Genomic DNA, 21,082 nt, shown 5'->3' with positions numbered 1-21,082 from the left:
TAATAATACTGATAAATATATAGCATTTCCACCATTGAAAGACTTTTATTTATAGAAATAAAGACAATACGAAAACTGAAGGTATGATCAAAGAGGTTGCGCGAAGTAACAGCATGAAAAACTCAGGCAAACAAAGATAAGCAAACAGCAAAAAAGGGGAAAAGTACTGTACACCAATCTATAATGTACAGTTCAGATTGTAAAAATAAAAGTGGACAAGAAGATGTGATCAATATAAAAGGAAATGAAGAAGGAATTTTGACATGCACAAACGATTTTGCCGAGATGCATTTTGCTGATTTGGATCCTGATACTCCAACAAAAAGCCCAGCCCCCAGAATAGGGAAGATTGAAACAACCGTATCAGAAATGCAGGAGAATATTATCGGGATTCTTGCAGCGAAAATTAATAAAGAGCAGATAATTTAGAGGGAATGATCAGGAGCAACATAGTGAGTATTGAGGCACTAAAAAAATCAACAGACTTTGTTTTCAGATGTGCAGGACGTGAAAAGTGATGTTAAAGAAGTTAAACAAAAAAGCAAGTAACAGGAGAAGAAAATATATGAACTTTAACAGAAAGTTAATGAAGCGGAAAGATACAAACGAAGATGGAATCTGAGACTTTATGGAGTTCCCGAGAAATCAGATGATATATAAAAAAAAATATATATATATATATATAAGTTACTGAAATTTGCAAATCGGTGCTCCCGGAGTATGAAGCAAAAATAGAATCTGCAATTGAGACTGTCCACCGCTTAGGAAAAATTAAACCAAGCAAAAACCTGAGACCAAGAGCAGTGATTATCCAATTCACTGCAAGAACAACGAGGGACCTGCTGTGGAAGATGGCAAAAGGGAGTGAATTTCTGAAAAACAACAAGCTGAGATTCTGAGAAAATCTAACATCAACGGATAAGGCAACCCAGATTCAGTTATGGCCAATGGTGGAGAATGCACAGAAGGAAGGGAAGAAAGCATACTGTTGGTGTAAAGGCGTACATTGATGGTAAAGAAATTTGTGCAACACCCTGGGATCATTCAAGAAGCTGCTTGATGAGATTCTGGGATCAATAAGCTACTAACAACCAAAACGAGCATGATGGGCTGAATGGCCTCCTCTCGTTTGTAAACTTTCTTATGTTCTTATGATGAAATTAAACACTTGAAATTAAAATCGAACTTAGAGGCAGTGGGCATGGTTATTACAAGAACTTGAAAATTTAGCAACCAGTAACAAATTCTTAGTATTTTTTTGTGAAGAAAAAACCAATGCATACGGTACTCTTTACCTCTGAATAGGTTTTTTTTTTTTTTTTTTTTACAATGTCACTATCTATTCTTTCTATTAATGCCAGCTGTATTTGTAATTTAGTGAAAAGAAAAGCAATATTTTTGTTTTGTAAAAAATGTAATGCTGATTTTTATTTATTCAAGAAATACACGCATGTTGTTCGGATTCTGGATTCTGGAGAAACCAAAGGGGAAATTATATTTGGTTATCTTTTGGTAGCAACCGTTCAGCAGGGGTAGGAGTTTTGAAAGGGAATTTTAAAGGGAAAATTCAAAACACTAATACCATTTTCACACAAAAATGCAGCTACTGTGCCGTCTGAAACGTTTTAACGAGTGTGTAAAATACCCTTTCACACAGCATGAAATTGCGCAATCTATGCCGGTTTAATACCGTCATAACCCTTTCACACAGCCAGAGATCGCGTGAGTACAACTTTCAAACCTGTCAATCAACAGATTGTTCTCATGGCAACAACAAACTGTTCTCGTGCAATCTGAAACACTGACAAGACCCAACACATGCACGCAGTGATTAATTTGTAAAGAAAGAGGTGCCGGGGTGCAAGCAATGACAATAATACCAACCCTAAGAAGTGCATATTCAAAATCATAACACGTTTATTTGAAAGAGTATTGTACGTACTTGTGTTAGAAGTTTACATTCACGTATTCTACATCATATACAAAGTAGTAGTGTGTGCAGAGAAATGAATTAAATGCAACCACAGGACAAATAATTAAATTAAAAAAAAGCCTGTATACATGTTTTGTTATGGTTTTGCATTTAAATGGTTTAAAAAACAAACAAATTAAAAGGCATTCAGAGGCACTGCAGAAGGACGACATTGATGAAAAAAACGCACCCCAACACGAGCATTGATTTGACTCACGGTTTGCACTATTAGCAGCGATGTGTATGCAACAGAAGCCACTGGTAGATTACAAAAAAGATTAATTAAACCTAGGCTAGGTAGTTGTTAACTTAGTATGTTTTTATTCTCTATTAATTAAACTATATTCATTGAAAAAGGCAAGAGAACCAGATTGTTATTAATTTTATTGTTTTGGGATAATATAATATAGCAGGCTAACGTTCCTTTTGAAGTAGGCTACAATATTTTTTTTCATTAAAAAGTTGTCATTCTTTGTTGAAATTAATGTTCAGCTTTCATATTTTGTTGTGTACTACTCATTTAATGAAACCAAGTAGTGTAAGAAGTTGCTTGTATTGTTCATGACGTTTTTCAAATCAAGTAAGCTTATTTGTGTTTAAAAAAAAAACAAAAAAAATGGTCATCTTACTTAAGGCACTCAAGCTGAAATCGTAAAGTAATTTAAAAGTAGGCTACAAACGTGGCAGCGGACTGTCTCTCTTTAGCGTGCACGCAAGAACTTGCAGACTTGATACAACTGTGTTGAGATTTTAAAAAGAAAACATTTTATGAGATTTTTAACTAGAGACTCTAGAGACTCTGCATGCCCAGAGGTTACGGGGCTGTGACCCGGCAAGCCCCGGCACAAATTAAGCACCTCATGCACGCCCCTTACCTACCTACACTATAGGTGACATGGCATGTTGACTTTGAAACCACACCCACTACAGCGCTTCAGTGGTGGTATAGCCTTTCACACAGGCAGTTATGACAGTTCAGTGCCATCTCTGAACCACCTCGCGGTATAGGCAATTCACACAGACCTATAAGCCGCTTCAGTGTCGGTTCTGAACCGTCATAACTCCTCTGTGTGAAAGCATCTTTAGATTCATCATTCTGGTAGGTGGGTAATTTCAACAGTTGAAATTAATCAAACACGGTTTATATTAGGAAATGTATATGCAACAAATAGTAAGTTAAGAAACACCATTGGCTCTTACAGATCATAAAGCAATATATTTAACAATTAATCTGTCTGGAAGTTTAATAAAACGTTAGAAGATATTAAATTTAGGGAGGAAGTGAAACAATTATTGTTGGCGGCAAGCTAATTTGATGTAAATATTTGGTAAGTATTGGGAACTTATAAAGTTTAAGGTAAGACTAGCAGCCATGAAAAAGGGGAAAAGAGATAGCTAACAAGACTTGAAGAAAACAATATTAAAGAGATTTTTTTTTATCTTACTGAAAAGCAGGATATGAGCACTCAAGAGAGACAAAATTATTATTATTACAATAAGAATTAGACAAAATATATGAGGAGAAAGCTAAAGGGGCATTTGTGAGAGCTAAAAGAAAATGGATGGGAAAAGGAGAGAAGAATACAAAATATTTGTATAATTTGGAAAAAAATAAGAAATTCCGATTTACTTAATTAAGTTAAATATTATGGTACATTTACACACAAAAGAGATATCTAAATATGTTGCTACATTTTACCAAAAACTATATACATCAATACAATCAAAGTCTAATATGGATGCATATTTAAATTTAATAACAGAAAATGCAAAAGTGATGATTTTAAAGAAATATGTGATCAAGAATTAAGTGTTGAGGAAATTAAGGCAGGTATAAAAATGATTTCCATTACACGAGAGTAGATGTTAAAACTTCATGCTGATTTGAACTCGGCTCTCGCCAAGATAAGCACCAACTAAGACGTAGCTTTACAGTAAACTAATGTGATCCATATGTGTCTCCATCCATTTACGTTTCCTTCCATATGATGATGTAGATATCCTTCTGTCTGGTGTTAATGGCTGCAGTGTAATGCTGGCTCCAGGGATCAGCTCATTTTGCCTCCCTGGCGCATCAGCACACACAACGGCTGCGATGCTGGCTCCGGGGATCAACCACAGTGCGGTCTCCCCAGCGCATCAGCATGACAACCGTCTGGATTGAGCTAAGTAGGGTACATCTCTGGGGTCTTCAAGTGGGCACCTTCCATCCTCAGTGTTTCGTCGACTAGCCCACAACACCTCAAGAGGGCTCGACTGTGATTCTGGCGTCCCAGCATCACCCCCCTCCGTGCCCCACTCAACTCAGCCCAGCTTACTTACCCGTACATCAGCGTTTCTTTCTTTCTATTGTGCTTGAGATCCCCAGCCAGAATCTTTCCGTCTCAACCACAGCCAGCTGCTGCTCCTCTCTGCTGCTTCAGATAAGTTCTTCACTGTGCGACGCAACTCTTGGCCACTGAATCCGACATCTCTGAGAAACCGGGTTGTAGAGTGTGCCACAAATCCTCGACAACCCACTTCCACTGGGTAAACCCGGACTCTCCATCCTCGCTGTTCCGCTTCAGTGGCTAGTTGAGCATACCGCAGTTTCTTCCTCTCATACGCCTCATCTACAGCATCCTCCCATGGCACTGTTAACTCTACCAGGTGAACAAGGCGTGCTGATCCAGACCACAAGACAATATCTGGTCGAAGTTTAGTGGTGGCAATCTCAGGTGGAAAAATAAGCCGTTGACCAACATCTGCCAGCATTTTCCAGTCTCTAGCAGCTTCCAGTTGTCCTGGGCGAGAATTTGTTTTAACACCTTTTCTTGGTGGTTGCTCTCCTGGGCGGAGGAATGTTGTCTTTTGTGTGTAATGTTGTGATGGAACAGGTGGCAACTTATTGGTCATGTTGCACTTGTCTTCCAATGCTAAGGCCAAACATCGCAGCACCTGGTCATGGCGCCAAGTAAACCGTCCTTGGCTAAGAGCCACCTTACATCCTGTCAAAATGTGCCTTAATGTTGCAGGTGATGAACACAAAGGACACGAGGGATCCTCTCCTACCCAGAGGTTTAGGTTCTGTGGTGATGGGAGAACATCATATGTTGACCTGATGAGGAAACTGATCCTGCTCTGTTCCATTGATCATAGGTCTTGCCAGCCAATCTTGCGTTGTTCCACACTCTCCCATCTCATCCATTCTCCCTGCTTGGCCTGGGAAATGGCCTTCATACACCTCATCCTTTCCTCCTGCTTTTGCACCTCTTTGACTACCAGCTTCCTCCTTTGAGCTGGGGCTGCCTTGTGCCATGTAGAAGGAGCTGAACTGAGACCAAGACCCATGCTGAACTTGCCCCATGATATCACTAACTCGAAGGGCAGCCTTTGCATCTTCCACAGCTTTCTCTGATGCCCACTTTCTTCCAGTTTTCAACACAGGTGCTGCCTCCCTTACGCATTTGTCGCGTGACTCTACTAATGTCATTTCCAGTCTGACCTTGGCGCACTTAAACTCCTCGGTTAGAACGGAGACGGGTAGCTGCAGTATTCCTTTACCATAAAGTCCCACTCTGCTGAGGCAGCGTGGAACTCCCAGCCATTTCCTGATGTATGAACTGATTAAAGCTTCCAGCTTCTCTACTGTTGTCAAAGAAACCTCGTACACAGTCAGTGGCCACAGCAACCTCGGCAGTAGACCAAACTGAAAGCACCAGAGTTTTAGTTTGCCTGGTAGAGCGCAGCTGTCTATGCTCTTCAACCCTTCCACTGCTTGTTGTCTAACTTCTCCCACACGAACTGTGTCCTTTAGATCCCCGTCGTACCATCTCCCAAGACTCTTCACTGGCTTCTCAGACACTGTTGGTATTGCCTCACCATTAATGAAGAATATTTTATCTACTACTTTGCCTTTAATTATAGAGATGCTCCTTGATTTAGTGGGCTTGAATTGCATTCGTGCCCATTCAATGTTATTGGTTAATTTGCCCAATAACCGATTAGTGCAGGCTACTGTTGTAGTCATGGTTGTCATGTCATCCATGTATGCTCGAATTGGTGGTAGTCGCATTCCAGAAGCCAAGCGCTCTCCTCCTACTACCCATTTTGATGCCCTAATGATTACTTCCATTGCCATGGTAAAAGCCAGTGGAGAAATGGTGCATCCTGCCATTATTCCAACCTCTAGGCATTGCCATGTAGTGCTGAATTCTGAAGTTGAAAAACTAAATTGCAAATCTCCAAAGTAGGCTCTCACTAAATTTGTTATTGTCATCGGTACACTGAATAAATCAAATGCTGCCTAAAGAAGTTCATGTGGCACTGAACCATATGCATTAGCCAAGTCCAGGAATGTCACATGGAGCTCCTTCCTCTCCTTTTTAGCTGATTGAATTTGTTGCCAGATCACATTGATGTGTTCTAAGCATTCTGGGAAACCTGGAATGCCCGCTTTTTGTATTGAAGTGTCAATGAAGCAGTTCTTTAATAGGTAAGTTGACAATCTCTGAGCAATAATGCTGAAGAAAATCTTGCCTTCTACATTTAATAGGGAAATAGGACGAAACTGACTGATACTTGCAGAATCTTTTTCACCTGAATCTTTTTCATCTTTTTCCACCTGCTCGGCGCCATGCTCTTGGTACAACCTGTTTTTCCCATGCCACTTTCATCAATTTCCACAGAATTCGGAGATACTCCTGAAGCACTCTTGTACACTCTGTACGGAACTCCATTAAGCCCTGGAGATGATGAAGCCCTTGCTTTTTTCACAGCTTGCTCTACTTCTTTCCACTTAGGTGCACAGTCCTCCATTTGGTATTCTGGTGGATTGATAGGTGGCATATCTAACGGAATTGACATAGGCTCCTGCCTTTTTGAATCTGTATGTGTTTCCTCCAAATATCTCTCCAGCTCAACCTTAGATGCTTTTAGTGTGCCATTCTTCTCACTGGTGAATAACTTCTTTACAAGTTTGAATGGGTCTTTATAAAAGTTAGCTCTCGCACGCTCCTTCTTTTTGTAGCGTTTCCGTAGGCGCTCAGCTCTGCGCAATGTTGCAAGCTTATCTTTTATGACCCTTTGTAAGAGATTGAGTCCCTCCTTCTGACTTTGTTCTGCTCTTCTCCATTGCTTCCTCAGCTGTCTCCTTTCTCTAACTAAGCGTTCAATCTCTTGCTGCCGTCTAGACTTTCCAGGAATAGTTATAAATAAGCTTGAAGATAACAAATCTGGAAACGATGGCTTAGTGAATTCTACAAGACATTTCAATAAGAACTAATAGTTTTTTTACACTGTGTTTTCTGAAGCGACTGAAATTGGAGAATAACCTCCATCATTAAAGCAAGGTTTAATTTCTTTGATACCCAAACCTAATACAGATAATCTCATACTAGAAAACTGGAGACCAGTAACGTTAATAAATAATGATGCAAAATTAATGACTTTGATATTTGCAGATAGATTAAAGAATGGATTAGACCAAATTATTGATCAGTCACAATCTGGCTTTATGCGGGTGTGGCAACGTGCCCCGCCCCTGTGTGTATTTTTGTGTTTTATGTTGCGTGTGGTGTGTTAATGTTGGTGTATAGATATGGCTGCATGGGATATAAATGGGTGTGTGTAGCACAAGTTATTTAAAATGCATAATTGTATTTAGGCACGGGGATTGCACTTCATGTGCATTTAAAGTATTTAATAATATGCGAGCACGGGGTTGCACAGAATTAGTTCACATACTGGGATTCAAGTGAATAATTAATTAGTAATTGAATACCGGCACAATAGTATATATAGATGCACAAAGCACTCACGCGGGGTTGGGTGTTCGGTGAGTAGTGAATGGGAGAGAGAGGAGGAGAAATAAAGTTAAAGATTAACAGTTGCTACTGAGTGCTGGTAGGACCAGCACGATACTTGTTTGTTTATTTTTACTCACCGTGTTTGTTTGTCTGTTAGTCCATCGTTTGTTTAAGTGTTAGTCTGTTTTGTTTGTCTATTTATTTTGGCGTAAAGTGCCGTGTCCTGTCTTCTGTTTTGTTCAACCTTTTTATTTTCTGTGTGTTAATAAAACACTGAGCGCAGCAGCGTCTCAGATTCACTACCAACTACTGTCCAACTACGTCATCACTAGAGCTAGCCTATCACAGTGGATTTGATAGACTACAGTGACTTTATTGTTGAAGACAGCTTGATTTTATTTGTGGATTTTTACCAAGCCTTTGACACTGTTGAACACAAGTTTTTTTTGTTTTGGTAAATATTTTCAGAATGTAAGACTACTTATAATGGATGTAACAATTCAATTAAAATGCCAAATGGAACCTCCCCAAGAATTCATATTGGTAGAGGGATTTGGCAGGGTTGCCCTATCTCTCCTTTCCTCTTTTTGTTGGTCACACAAACTTTGGCTCTTTATATTAATAAAAATACATTCCAAGGCATTGATATATTGGAAAAATTGAAGATATGTCCATTAGCAGATGACACCACCATCTTTTTTGAGAGACAAAGGGGAAGTTGTAAAGGCTATTAAGAGTATAGAGATGTTTCTTCTGTATCTGGATTGACTTTAAATATTAAAAAAATGTGAGCTATTTGCTTTAAAAATTGCGAGTTGAGGGAAATGTGATATTCCAATAAAAAAATGTAATTACATATCTTGATTAAGATTTGTAAAGATCAAAAAGAAAGAAGTAGGTTATGTAGTATGTCTTGAATTTTAAGACGTCAAATATTATTTTTCAAATATTATTTTAAAATTAAGTTGGATAAAGAACACGGATAAAAATACAGATAGTATTTCGAATATTTTCCCTAACTACGTCTTTCAGGGGGTTGGTAGTTTTGAATTCTTACTAAGATGTAACTTTGATGTGAATAAAATCCCTATATAAATTTGCTAGTTTTCATAAGCAGGTACTATTTGCTTGGACATTAATATACAGTATAAGCATAATTTTTCCCCACATATATACATAATTTGGATAATAAGGATATAAGATATAAAAATAAAACTTTTTTCAAAATTAGTATGATGATAATATTTTCTTGGTGAGTCAGTTACTTAAGGAAGATGGACAACTCTTTAATTGTACTGAGTTTTTGACAACGTTAAATTCCAATTACTACTAAAGAGTTTGCAATTTGATGCAATTCCCAGAGGGGATTTAGTACTTCTAAGAAGCTGCAAAAGAGGGTGTAGTGTAGAATTAATGTCTACCATGTTTGTAGGCGGTATAAATATATTAAATAATAATTGTAACAACAAACACAAGAATTTATGTAATGATGGTAAGATTCCTTCGGCAAGATTTTACTGGAGTGCATTATTTCAGCATATAAATTGAAAGAAAATTTGGAAGGTCCCTGTGAAAGAGATCTAATGATTCTTGGTGTTAGATCTCCCTCTCGACCTGTGAGGGCACTGTGTAAAAGGAACAGAGTACCCTTAACTAAATGGCATGACAATTTATTCCGTAGGGTAGGTGGAAGTCAGTCATTTAGGAAAGGGGCGGAGCTACGGTATCCAAACTCAATGACCCAGACGGTAAACGGTGTGGCATCCGAGGATTGGATGAGCGGATGCGCTCGTTAACCTAGGGGTCATGAGTGAGGCTATAAATAGGGGACATAGCGTAAGTGATCTGTTCCTTTGTAAATGGTTAGAACAACCTAGAAGGAGACCGCTGTGATAAATAAAACGTGAGTGTTGTGTTTGTTTGTTTTGTCTTAGTAAAAACTGTTTGTTTTTGTTTCTAAAGACTACTAAACACTATCCGGAGCTGCAGCCGCAGGCCAGCAACAAACCCAGACACCAGCACTTCTCTGTTTCACAAACAAACTTTTCGTCTTTTCACCACGAGCACTAGTTTCACGTAATAAAATAACACTGAGTTTTGTGTTCTGTGTTACGTGTGGTTGAGGAAAGAACAGAACTTTTTTTGTTATTGGTTTCGGGTCAAACCGAGGATTACAAACGAAGTGATACACGCCGCTGTATCACTTCCAACATTTATTATGTACAGGTGTTTGCCCTAAGGCTCTATTATTTATTATTATTATTTGTTTATTTAGCAGACGCCTTTATCCAAGGCGACTTACAGAGACTAGGATATGTGATCTATGCATCAGCTGCAGAGTCACTTACAACTACGTCTCACCCAAAAGACGGAGCACAAGGAGGTCAAGTGACTTGCTCAGGGTCACACAATGAGTCAGTGGATGAGGTGGGATTTGAACTGGGGACCTCCTGGTTACAAGCCCGTTTCTTTAACCACTGGACCACACAGCCTCCTCTAGACATTGTAAAAACAATAAACACCCTTGCACCTGGAAATCATTGTCTGTGTATTTTGTATCCGTTCTGCACTGCACACATCTGTAACCATTCACCACTTTGCCACAGTCCCCGGTAGGTATTGTCTCATCAACAAAGTTAAGAGGTATCTTAAAACATTGTTAATAGGACTTATCCTGTAAAACATGTCCTGGCTAGATTTAAACTTGAAATAGATTACAATTGTGTGTTTTGTAATATGGAAAGATAAACTATATTTCATTTATTTTATCAATGTATTTATACGGAATTATTTTGGAATGATATGCAGCATTATATTACGAGAACACATGAAACTGTACAGTTTGGTGGTGATAAGAACATAAGAACATAAAGTTTACAAACGAGAGGAGGCCATTCAGCCCATCTTGCTCGTTTGGTTGTTAGTAGCTTATTGATCCCAGAATCTCATCAAGCAGCTTCTTGAAGGATCCCAGGGTGTTAGCTTCAACAACATTACTGGGGAGTTGGTTCCAGACCCTCACAATTCTCTGTGTAAAAAAGTGCCTCCTATTTTCTGTTCTGAATGCCCCTTTATCTAATCTCCATTTGTGACCCCTGGTCCTTGTTTCTTTTTTCAGGTCAAAGAAGTCCCCTGGGTTGACATTGTCTATACCTTTTAGGATTTTGAATGTTTGAATCAGATCGCAGCATAGTCTTCTTTGTTCAAGACTGAATAGATTAAATTCTTTTAGCCTGTCTGCATACGACATACCTTTTAAACCCGGGATAATTCTGGTTGCTCTTCTTTGCAGTCTTTCTAGAGCAGCAATATTCTTTTTGTAACGAGGTGACCAGAACTGAACACAATATTCTAGGTGAGGTCTTACTAATGCATTGTAAAGTTTTAACATTACTTCCCTTGATTTAAATTCAACACTTCTCACAATATGTCCGAGCATCTTTTTGGCCTTTTTTTATAGCTTCCCCACATTGTCTAGATGAAGACATTTCTGAGTCAACATAAACTCCTAGGTCTTCATAGTTCCCTTCTTCAATTTCACTATCTCCCATATTATATTTATAATGCACATTTTTATTGCCTGCATGCAGTACTTTACACTTTTCTCTATTAAATTTCATTTGCCATGTGTCTGCCCAGTTCTGAATGCTGTCTAGACCATTTTGAATGACCTTTGCTGCTGCAACAGTGTTTGCCATTCCTTCTATTTTTGTGTCATCTGCAAATTTAACAAGTTTGCTTACTATACCAGAATCGAAATCATTAATGTAGATTAGGAATAATCTACTGTGGTACACCACTGGTTACCTCACTCCATTTTGAGGTTTCTCCTCTAATCAGTACTTTCTGTTTTCTACATGTTAACCACTCCCTAATCCATGTGCATGCATTTCCTTGAATCCCTACTGCGTTCAGTTTGAGAATTCATCTTTTATGTGGGACTTTATCAAAAGCTTTCTGGAAATCTAAATAAACCATGTCGTATGCTTTGCAGTTATCCATTTTCAATGTTGCATCCTCAAAAAAGTCAAGTAGGTTAGTTAGACATGATCTCCCTTTCCTAAAACCATGCTGATTGTCTCCCAGGATATTGTTACCATATAGGTAATTTTCCATTTTGGATCTTATTAGTTTCCATAAGTTTACATATAATAGAAGTCAGGCTTATTGGTCTGTAGTTACCTGGTTCGGTTTTGTCTCCCTTTTTGTGGATCGGTATTACGTTTGCTATTTTCCAGTCTGTCGGTACAACCCGTGTCAAGAGACTGTTGCATGATCTTGGTTAGCAGTTTGTAAATAACTTCTCTCATTTCTTTGAGTACTATTGGGAGGATCTCATCCGGCCCAGGGGATTTGTTTATTTTAAGAGCTCCTAGTCCCTTTACCACTTCTGCCTCGGTTATGCTAAAGTTATTTAAAATTGGATAGGAACAGGTTGACATGTGGGGCATGTTGTCTGTGTCCTCCTTTGTAAAAACCTGTGAAAATCATTTAATATATTTGCTATTTTTTATTCTTCATCTATGATTTTATCATGTGTGTCTCTTAGACATTTAACCTCCTCTTTGAATGTTCTCTTGCTGTTATAATATTGGAAAAATATTTTGGAATTGGTTTTAGCCCCCTTAGCAATATTGATTTCTATCTCTCTTGGCCTTTCTAACTTCCTTTTTGACTTGTGTTTGCAGTTCCAAGTACTCTTTCTGTGTACTTTGTTTTTGGTCCCTTTTAAACACTCTGTAAAGTGCCTTTTTTCGCTGAATATTTTTTTTAATTGATCTATTAAACCATTTTGGCCATTTTGTTTTAGATTTGTCTACTTTTGGGACGTAATTGTTTTGCGCCTCTAGTACTACATTTTTAAAAAAACAGCCACCCTTTTTCTGTGGATGTTTTCTCTATTTTACTCCAATCTACTTCTGTTAGTATCTGTTTCATACCTTCATAGCTTGCTTTTCTAAAATTGTAAACCTTAGCTTTAGTCATTACTTTTGGGGTTTTAAAAAATATTTCAAATGAGACCATGTTGTGGTCTGAGTTTGCCAATGCCTCTCTGACCTCTGTTTTAGTTATTCTGTCTTCATTATTTGAAAAGACTAAATCAAGGCATGCCTCCCCTCTAGTCGGTGCCTTGACAAATTGCAGTGAAGTCGAAGTTTTGTTTGTTTGTGGACTGCCTCTTCGCGAGCCCTTACAAAGGGGCTGTAAGTCTGTGTGCTGGGACATACCGTGGATACAGAGACAGGACACGAATTGAGAACTGCATATTGTACCATTGTTCTAATTACTGTTCTTCCCGGCGGATTCCAGTAGTTGGAGTCTCCGTCCTCCACCTAACATTGTTTCTGGTTCCCGATAGTGGGAACTACCTACCTGCAACCCTGGTGCTCCCCAGCAGAGGGAGCCCCGACCGTCACTTACCGGTGTTCCTGATGCTCTCCAGTAGAGGGAGCCCGACCACCACTTACCTGCAACCCTGGTGCTCTCCAGCAGAAGGCGCCCCAACTGTCACCTACCTGCATTCCTGGTGCTCTCCAGCAGAGGGAGCCCCGACCACCACTTACCTGCGTTCCTGGTGCTTTCCAGTAGAGGGAGCCCGACCACCACTTACCTGCACTCCTGGTGTCCACCAGTTGAGGGAACCAGTTGAAGCGCCAACTTCCGGGACTTACCTGAGCACCTGTTACTACTTGTTTAGCTTAGTCAGGGCGGAAGAAGTGAGTTAGTCAATTGCCCGCACAGGGTGTGTCAATATCGTAAGAACGACAATCAATTGTAAATTAAAGTTATTCACCTTGTAATCCAGTGAATACGTCGCTATATGTTAAAAAAAAAAGGTACACCCACTCTTGTTACAACCCCACCCGCTCTTGTTACAATATATATATATCAAAATTGCTATTTTTGTTCTTATGTTATTACATTTTACGTTACTGTAATGTGCCAATACAAGTTGAACCATTTGGGAACTGCTGTGTTTTATTAAAATACTTTTAAAACAATTTCATAGCCTATTTGATATATGTTACACACATGGTGCGTTTAAATCAACATGGGTTTTATTTCGCAGGGAGATTCAGGTCACTCATCATGGTAATTTTTTCCTCAAAGCTCTCAGATAGGGTTGTCAACAGGCTCCAGAATCTCGGGACACTAAGGCAGGTCAGGTTTTTTAACTCACCTGTCTAAACTGCAATGTATTCGACATGTAAATGTATAGTGAGTGTGAATTGCTTCAGCAGTTTAGTAAATGTATTTAATTGTTTAATTGGTGGTGGCAATTCTATCCGGAGAGCCTCATAACAACAATTAATCGTATTGCTTGAATTTTTTTATACAGTAAACAATATCTATAAAAATAGTGCAACACCATTATTAGATAACTTTGCACTCACCGGCACTCTTTCATTTAACCTTGTGACAGCAGGTAAAGTTTCTATTTGTTTAATATTTCTTGCTTCTACAGTCCCGCCCATATAGTGACTCAGAAAGCCAATCAGCTGCTGTATAGGTCTGATTGACGGAAATTATCCTTACAAGGAGGTGTGTGCTTTTGGTAACAACTAAGCAAAACAATTCAATTAATTTAGCGACAGTTTGCACAATTCACACTCACTTTACTGAATACATTGCAGTTTAGAGAGGTGAGTTACAAAACCTGACCTGCCTTAAAGTGTCCCGAGATTCTGGAGCCTGTTGGCAACCCTACTCTCAGATCAGGGGACACAGGTTGAAACGTCATTAAAGAAAATAGCTCTCCTTTCTTGTAAAGGTAAAGTAAACAGTTCTGTATTTTGACGTTTCTATTTTGGGGGGAGGGGGCTAGCGGTAAATTGTGTAAGTTTCAAACTTAAATCTTATTCAGGGCTATATTTCTATTCGGTAATAAAAATACTATGAACTAAAAGGCTCAAAACTATAGATTGTGCATGTCCCTTGTGAGTAGCTGCTAGTCTGTTTTCATTCAACCGTTTCCTTAAGTTTTCTTGACAGTTTTTGTAGATTCGACATTCGGTTCGGTATTCGGCCGAATCCCAAAAACTTGGATAATATCCTTAACGAACAGAAAGAAGACAAGCGTTGAATTGACAACAGAACTGGCAGAAGGCACAGATGTCGTTGTCCATCAAATCAACAGTACGAAGGTCACTCTTGAAATCAGGACTTAAAGGATGTGTTGCAGTAAGAATACCTCTGTTAAGAAAGGGGAACAAGACTGAAAGGATAAAATATGCACAAGAACACAGAAATTGGACTATGGAACAATGGTCAAGGGTGCTTTGGACTTGTCAATTCAACGCTTGTCTTTTTCTACTCCTTAAGGATTAGACTATCATTTTATATAATTCACAGCTTTTTATAATATAGTTCATCATTTTGTTAATTAGAATTTTTTTTAAACATCTACCCACATCTAAAAGACCCTATTTTTAAGAACATTTGTTTACAATTTTTTTTTTTTGAAAAAATTTAAATTAAAATAATATTACAGGCTGCTAAATGATTTGCACCCCTGACACTGTAGCTGCAGATCATCATGTCGGTACCTCGCAAGTATGTCTTATGAAAATGCTACAGTACATGCATGGAAACAGATGAGCCGACAGATCATTCTAGTGACTTGCTTCTGGTGAGCGCAGCTTTTCCAGGCTGAAATTGATCAAGACATGTCTGTGCTCAATGATGACTCAAAAAAAGATTGTCAAATTTGGCCAAGAATGTAGAATACTCAGATTTGATAAAGGACTTTGCTGCTACTAAATCTAGGAAAATGTCTTTGTAATTTATGTTCTTACATAGTCTGTAACATAAAATGAAAAAAAAGGATTTGATAATGCCCAGGGATTAATTTGTAATAATAAAAAAAATACGGGAAAAAGTGGCATTGCACACAGTGTCAAGTGTCAAAGCCTTAGCGTGATTTTTTTGTTTTGTTATTAATATTATTTATTTATTTATTTATGCCTGGTCATTCTTGTCACCGACCAGTGAGAACCGACTTCGGGCATAACAGCATTTTTCAATAGGCCTATGGGGGCATGGTGATTTTAGAAAAAGTTATAACGTGATATGTTTGACTAGAATTCTGAGTGCTTTGAAGTTGTGAATTATATAAAAATGATAAAGTCTAACAAAACAAACTGAAACACGTATTCATTATCATTTTAATATCATGAATAGTATTTACCGTATCAACGTTAGTATATGCGGGTGCATATAATTACATGATGCACCTATATACTAACTAAGATACAGTTGCTACTGTAGCATTCATTTGATGTTCTGGACCCATCACTGCCTAGGGCCCCGCACAGCCTAAGGCTGGCCCTGTATATACAGTGCTCCCTCGCTATAAGGCTCTCGATTATAATGCGCCTCGCCAATTCGTTTGTTGTTATTTTCTCCCCAATTTAGTAGTGTACAATTATTTTGTTTAGCTCAGCTCACCGCTACCACCCCTGCGTTGACTCGGGAGGGGCGAAGACAAACACACGCTGTCCTCCAAAGCGTGTGCCATTAGCCACCCGCTTTTTTACACACTGCAGACTCACCATGCAACCACCCAGAGCTACAGCATCGGAGGACAACGCAGCCCTGGGCAGCTTACAGGCAAGCCCGCAAGCACCCGGCCAGGCCACAGGGGTCGCTGGTGAGCGGTGAGCGGTGAGCCGAGGACACCCTGGCTGACCTAACCTTCCTTCCCCCGGGCGGCGCTTGGCCATTTGTGCGCCGCTCCCTGGGAGCTCCCATCCTCAGGTCGGCAAAGGAATAGCCTGGACTCGAACCGCCGACGTCCAGACTATAGGGCGCATCCTGCACTCTACGCGAGTGCTTTTACTGGATGCGCCATTTGGGAGCACCCTAATACTGTATTTCTACAGTAAATACAGTACTGGTGATGTTCAAACTGTAAACAACTTCTCAGTATAGCTAACGTTTCTGTCTCTCCCTTTTGATACAGTATCTGAACTGAAGAAAAGCTGCGCTGACACTTCATAACACAGGCACCTTATTCAGCATTGGTTTTATAATTAAATAAATATTAGGCCTATTACGTGGTTATCTTTCCTCATGCATGTACTTTTTTGCTGCGAGACGAGACGCTTCAGCCCTGCTCCGGCAGCCGAACTTGGGGCGAGCCCATTCCCTCTTCCCCTCTCACGACCCGCCCTCCTTCTCGCACTTGGTTTCCTTGTCTGTCGCTTCAAACTGAACTCCCGATGGCCTTTAACTTTTTGCTGGGTACTGAGAGGTTGCTAAGGTATGCTAACATATATACATACATACATATATATATATATATATATATATATATATATATATATACATATATATATATATATATATATATATATATATATATATATATATATATATATATATATATATATATATATAGTTTCATATTTTTTATACTTGAACATTTTTAACTAAAAGGGAAGTGAAACAAAATAAAAAAAAATTTTAAAACCAGTTACAACACTCTTCACCTATTAAGACCATTCATATTTAAACTACTTAATTCAGTTTATTTTACATAAACTCTACACTATTCATAACCGATACAATAAATACAAAGTTTAAGGTATTAGAAATATGTAAAAAGCTATCTTAAGCCAAGTTCAGATTTTTTTTTTTCTTGTTAAAAATATATTAAATGCAATGGTCGCCTTGATTTGTCTATAATAAAACAATGTACAGAAATTACCTCCACCCCACCAATAAACTTCACCATTTCATTTAAAATCAAATTTGCAATGAAATGTCAGCATATGTAGACATTATACCTGAAAAAAATATTTAATAAAAAAAAAAAAAAAAAAAAAGCCCCATCTGTTTCCAATACATACAATTTTCATGAAATGCTAATTGTAATCTAGCAAGAACAGCATGCTCCAATCAGTTTCAAACGTAAACCTCCAAGGCCACAGTGTCTGATGCATAATTGGGATTTTTAACTTTGTTTTGCTGGTGAACAAACATTTTATTAACCATTGTAACCTCTGCTTAAAAGGTAATGAATATCCAGTTAACAATTCTACTTGACTCTTTTGAAACATTTGTTAAAACACTAAGCATGTTTAGATATCAGTTGGAATACTAACAGATATTGTACCGGGTTATGCATTATAAAGTTTTTCAATACCACCTGCTGTGATGCAGTGTCTCAACTGCTACTCTTTCCTGCTCATTAAACTTAACGAAAACAAACCAAATCTGTGCTGGAGAATTTGGTTAGAAATTTACTAAGCAAGGCATTAAAACACTGGATTAAAGAAAGCACATACCTGTATCTTGAGAGTTTAAGACTTCCAATGCATGCATCATGGCACTTGCAAAGACATTGGCATCCTCCTTGCTTCCGAAGTTCAGACCGTATACCTGTCTGGCGTCACGCCACTGATGGAAGGTCTGTGTGGCCTGGTTGTATTTTAGCCCCTTAGGAATGGCACAGTTTATAACCACCTGAAAAGAAAGTGTATACTGTGAGGCCACTCTCTGAGCAGTGTTCCGTCAGAACTGAAAATTCTGAACTCTCCTAGTCATTGTGCCAAAGTAGGCAAATAATGTACATTTCAGCATTGTGTATCTTTAATTAAAAAAAAATATATATATATACCAATTAACACAGTTCACCATATGACCTCTACTGTTTTTGAAGACTCGATCCTCTCCCCTCCCTTTAAATATTAATTCTCAAACTGAACACAGTAGGGATTCAAGGAAATGCATGCACATGGATTAGGGAGTGGTTAACAGGTAGAAAACAGAAAGTACTGATTAGAGGAGAAACCTAAAAATGGAGCGAGGTAACCAGTGGTGTACCACAGGGATCAGTATTAGGTCCTCTGCTCTTCCTAATCTACATTAATGACTTAGATTCTGGTACAGTGTGCAAACTTGTTAAATTTTCAGATGACACACAAATAGGAGGAATGGCAAACACTGTTGCAGCAGCAAAGGTCATTCAAAATGATCTAGACAGTATTCAGAACTGGGCAGACACATGGCAAATGACATTTAATACAGAAAAGTGTAAGGTACTGCACGCAGGCAATACAAATGTCCATTATAAATATCATATGGGAGACACTGAAATTGAAGAAGGAATCTATGCTAAAGACCTAGGAGTTTATGTTGACTCAGAAATGTCTTCATCTAGACAACGTGGGGAAGCTATAAAAAAGGCAAACAAGATGCTCGGATATTGTGGCAATGTGCCCCGCCCCTGTGTGCATTTGTGTGTTATATGTTGTATGTTGCGTGTTGTGTGTAAATGTTGGTGTATAGTCATTGGTACATGGGATATAAACGGGTCTGTGTTTCACGTGTGAGTTAAAATTGTATAATTATATTTAGGCATGGGATTGCACTTCACGTGTATTTAAAGTATGTATTAATATGTGAGCACGGGGTTGCACGTAATTAATTCATGTGCTGGGATTCAAGTGAATAATTAATTAGTACTTGAATCCCAGCACAACAGTATATATAGAGACACGTAGCACTCACTCGGGGTTGGGTGTTCAGGAAATAAAACGACAGAGACTTGGGTTTTGGTGAAGCTGAGCGTGTGATCGCGCTCAGCATTTAATAATTAACAGACAGAAAATAAAAAGGTTGTAAACATACAAAAACACAGGGCACGGCACTGGTAGCCAAAATAAAGAGACAAACAAAACGGACAGACACTAACAAACAGGGACGAACAAACACGGTGAGAAACACTTATTAATTATTCTTATTCTTCTTCTTATTATTTTTACCTCCTCTCTCTCCCGTTCTTTCGCCCTGAACACCCAACCCCGAGTGAGTGCTACGTGTCTCTGTATATACTGTTGTGCTGGGATTCAATTACTAATTAATTATTCACTTTAATCCCAGCACGTGAATTCATTATGTGCAACCCTGTGCTCACATATTATTACATACTTTAAATGCACGTGAAGTGATCCCGTGCCTAAACATAATTATACAATTAACTCACACGTGAAACACAGACCCGTTTATATCCTGTGTACCAATGACTACACACCAACATTTACACACAACACGCAACATACAACATATAACACACAAATGCACACAGGGGCGGGGCACATTGCCACAGATATATATTAAAAAAGTGTTGAATTTAAATCAAGGGAAGTAATGTTAAAACTGTACAATGCATTAGTAAGACCTTATCTAGAATATTGTTTTCAGTACTGGTAACCTCGCTACAAAAAGGATACTGCTGCTCTAGAAAGAGTGCAAAGAACAGCAATCAAAATTATTCCTGGATTAAAAGGCATGTCATATGCAGACAGGCTAAAAGAATTTAATCTATTCAGTCTTGAACAAAGACAACTACGCAGCGATCTGATTCAAGCATTCAAAATTCTAAAACGTATTGACAATGTCGACTCAGGTGACTTTTTCAACTTGAAAAAAGAAACAAGGACCAGGGGTCACAAATGGAGATTCAAAACTGAAAATAGAAGGCACTTTTTTACACAGAGAATTGTTTGAGTCTGGAACCAACTCCCCAGTAATGTTGTTGAAGCTGACACCCTGGGATCCTTCAAGAAGCTGCTTGATGAGATTCTGGGATCAATAAGCTACTAACAACCAAACGAGCAAGATGGGCCGTATGGCCTCCTTTCGTTTGTAACCTTTCTTATGTTCTTAAAGACTAATATGTTTTGGGGACTGTAACAGGGCGAGGAGCCCTGTACATTGATTTGTTTATTTATTTTTAGAATGGGGTCTCCCCCTCCGCCCCTGGGTTATTGTGTATTATGATTTATTTATTATTGTATTTATATTTATATGATGGCGAAGCGCCGCGGGTTTTGTTATTGTTTTAAATACCGGATCAGTGATCAGTGTATGGAGGACTGTGAACTTAAATCTGAAAATTACATTTGTAACACAAAATACCCGCCCCCAACCCTTAAAATCCGCTTATAAGACCACAATAAATTCGTATTCCAGGATATCTGTAAATTAATCTGGGAGAAAAGAAAAAAAGGCATGAGGACTGGGGTTGAAAGTTTCAGAAGAGTCAAAGACATTTTGATCCCTGAAGGCTATTAAAAGGATGTGGGTTATTTATACAGCACTAAGGCAATATCTTATAGTAGGAATCTGGTTAAAAAATAAATAAATAAATAAATAAATAAATAAATAAACCTGCTGCAGTACATACCACAAGCGCAGATTCATCAACCATGTTAGGCCGATGACTGAGGCCAGATTAACGCATAGGCAAACGAGACATCTGCCTAGGGCCCAACATCATGGGGTGGTGGGGGCCACAAAACAATTATTATTATTTTTT

At 38.6% G+C, this 21,082-nt stretch overlaps 1 protein-coding gene across 1 annotated transcript in view; it reads right to left on the bottom strand.

The window, feature by feature from the left end:
• LOC117403252 (protein enabled homolog) overlaps nucleotides 1-21,082 on the bottom strand; it is a 300,703-nt gene that overhangs the window by 146,572 nt on the left and 133,049 nt on the right. The window contains 1 exon segment of the mRNA XM_059024330.1: nucleotides 18,048-18,225. Coding sequence (XP_058880313.1) covers nucleotides 18,048-18,225 — 178 coding nt within the window.

Source organism: Acipenser ruthenus, chromosome 5, assembly GCF_902713425.1.
Source record: "Acipenser ruthenus chromosome 5, fAciRut3.2 maternal haplotype, whole genome shotgun sequence".
Taxonomy (NCBI): domain Eukaryota; kingdom Metazoa; phylum Chordata; class Actinopteri; order Acipenseriformes; family Acipenseridae; genus Acipenser; species Acipenser ruthenus.
Note: the sequence above shows the minus strand (reverse complement) of the source record. Positions and strands in the feature narration are given on the sequence as shown.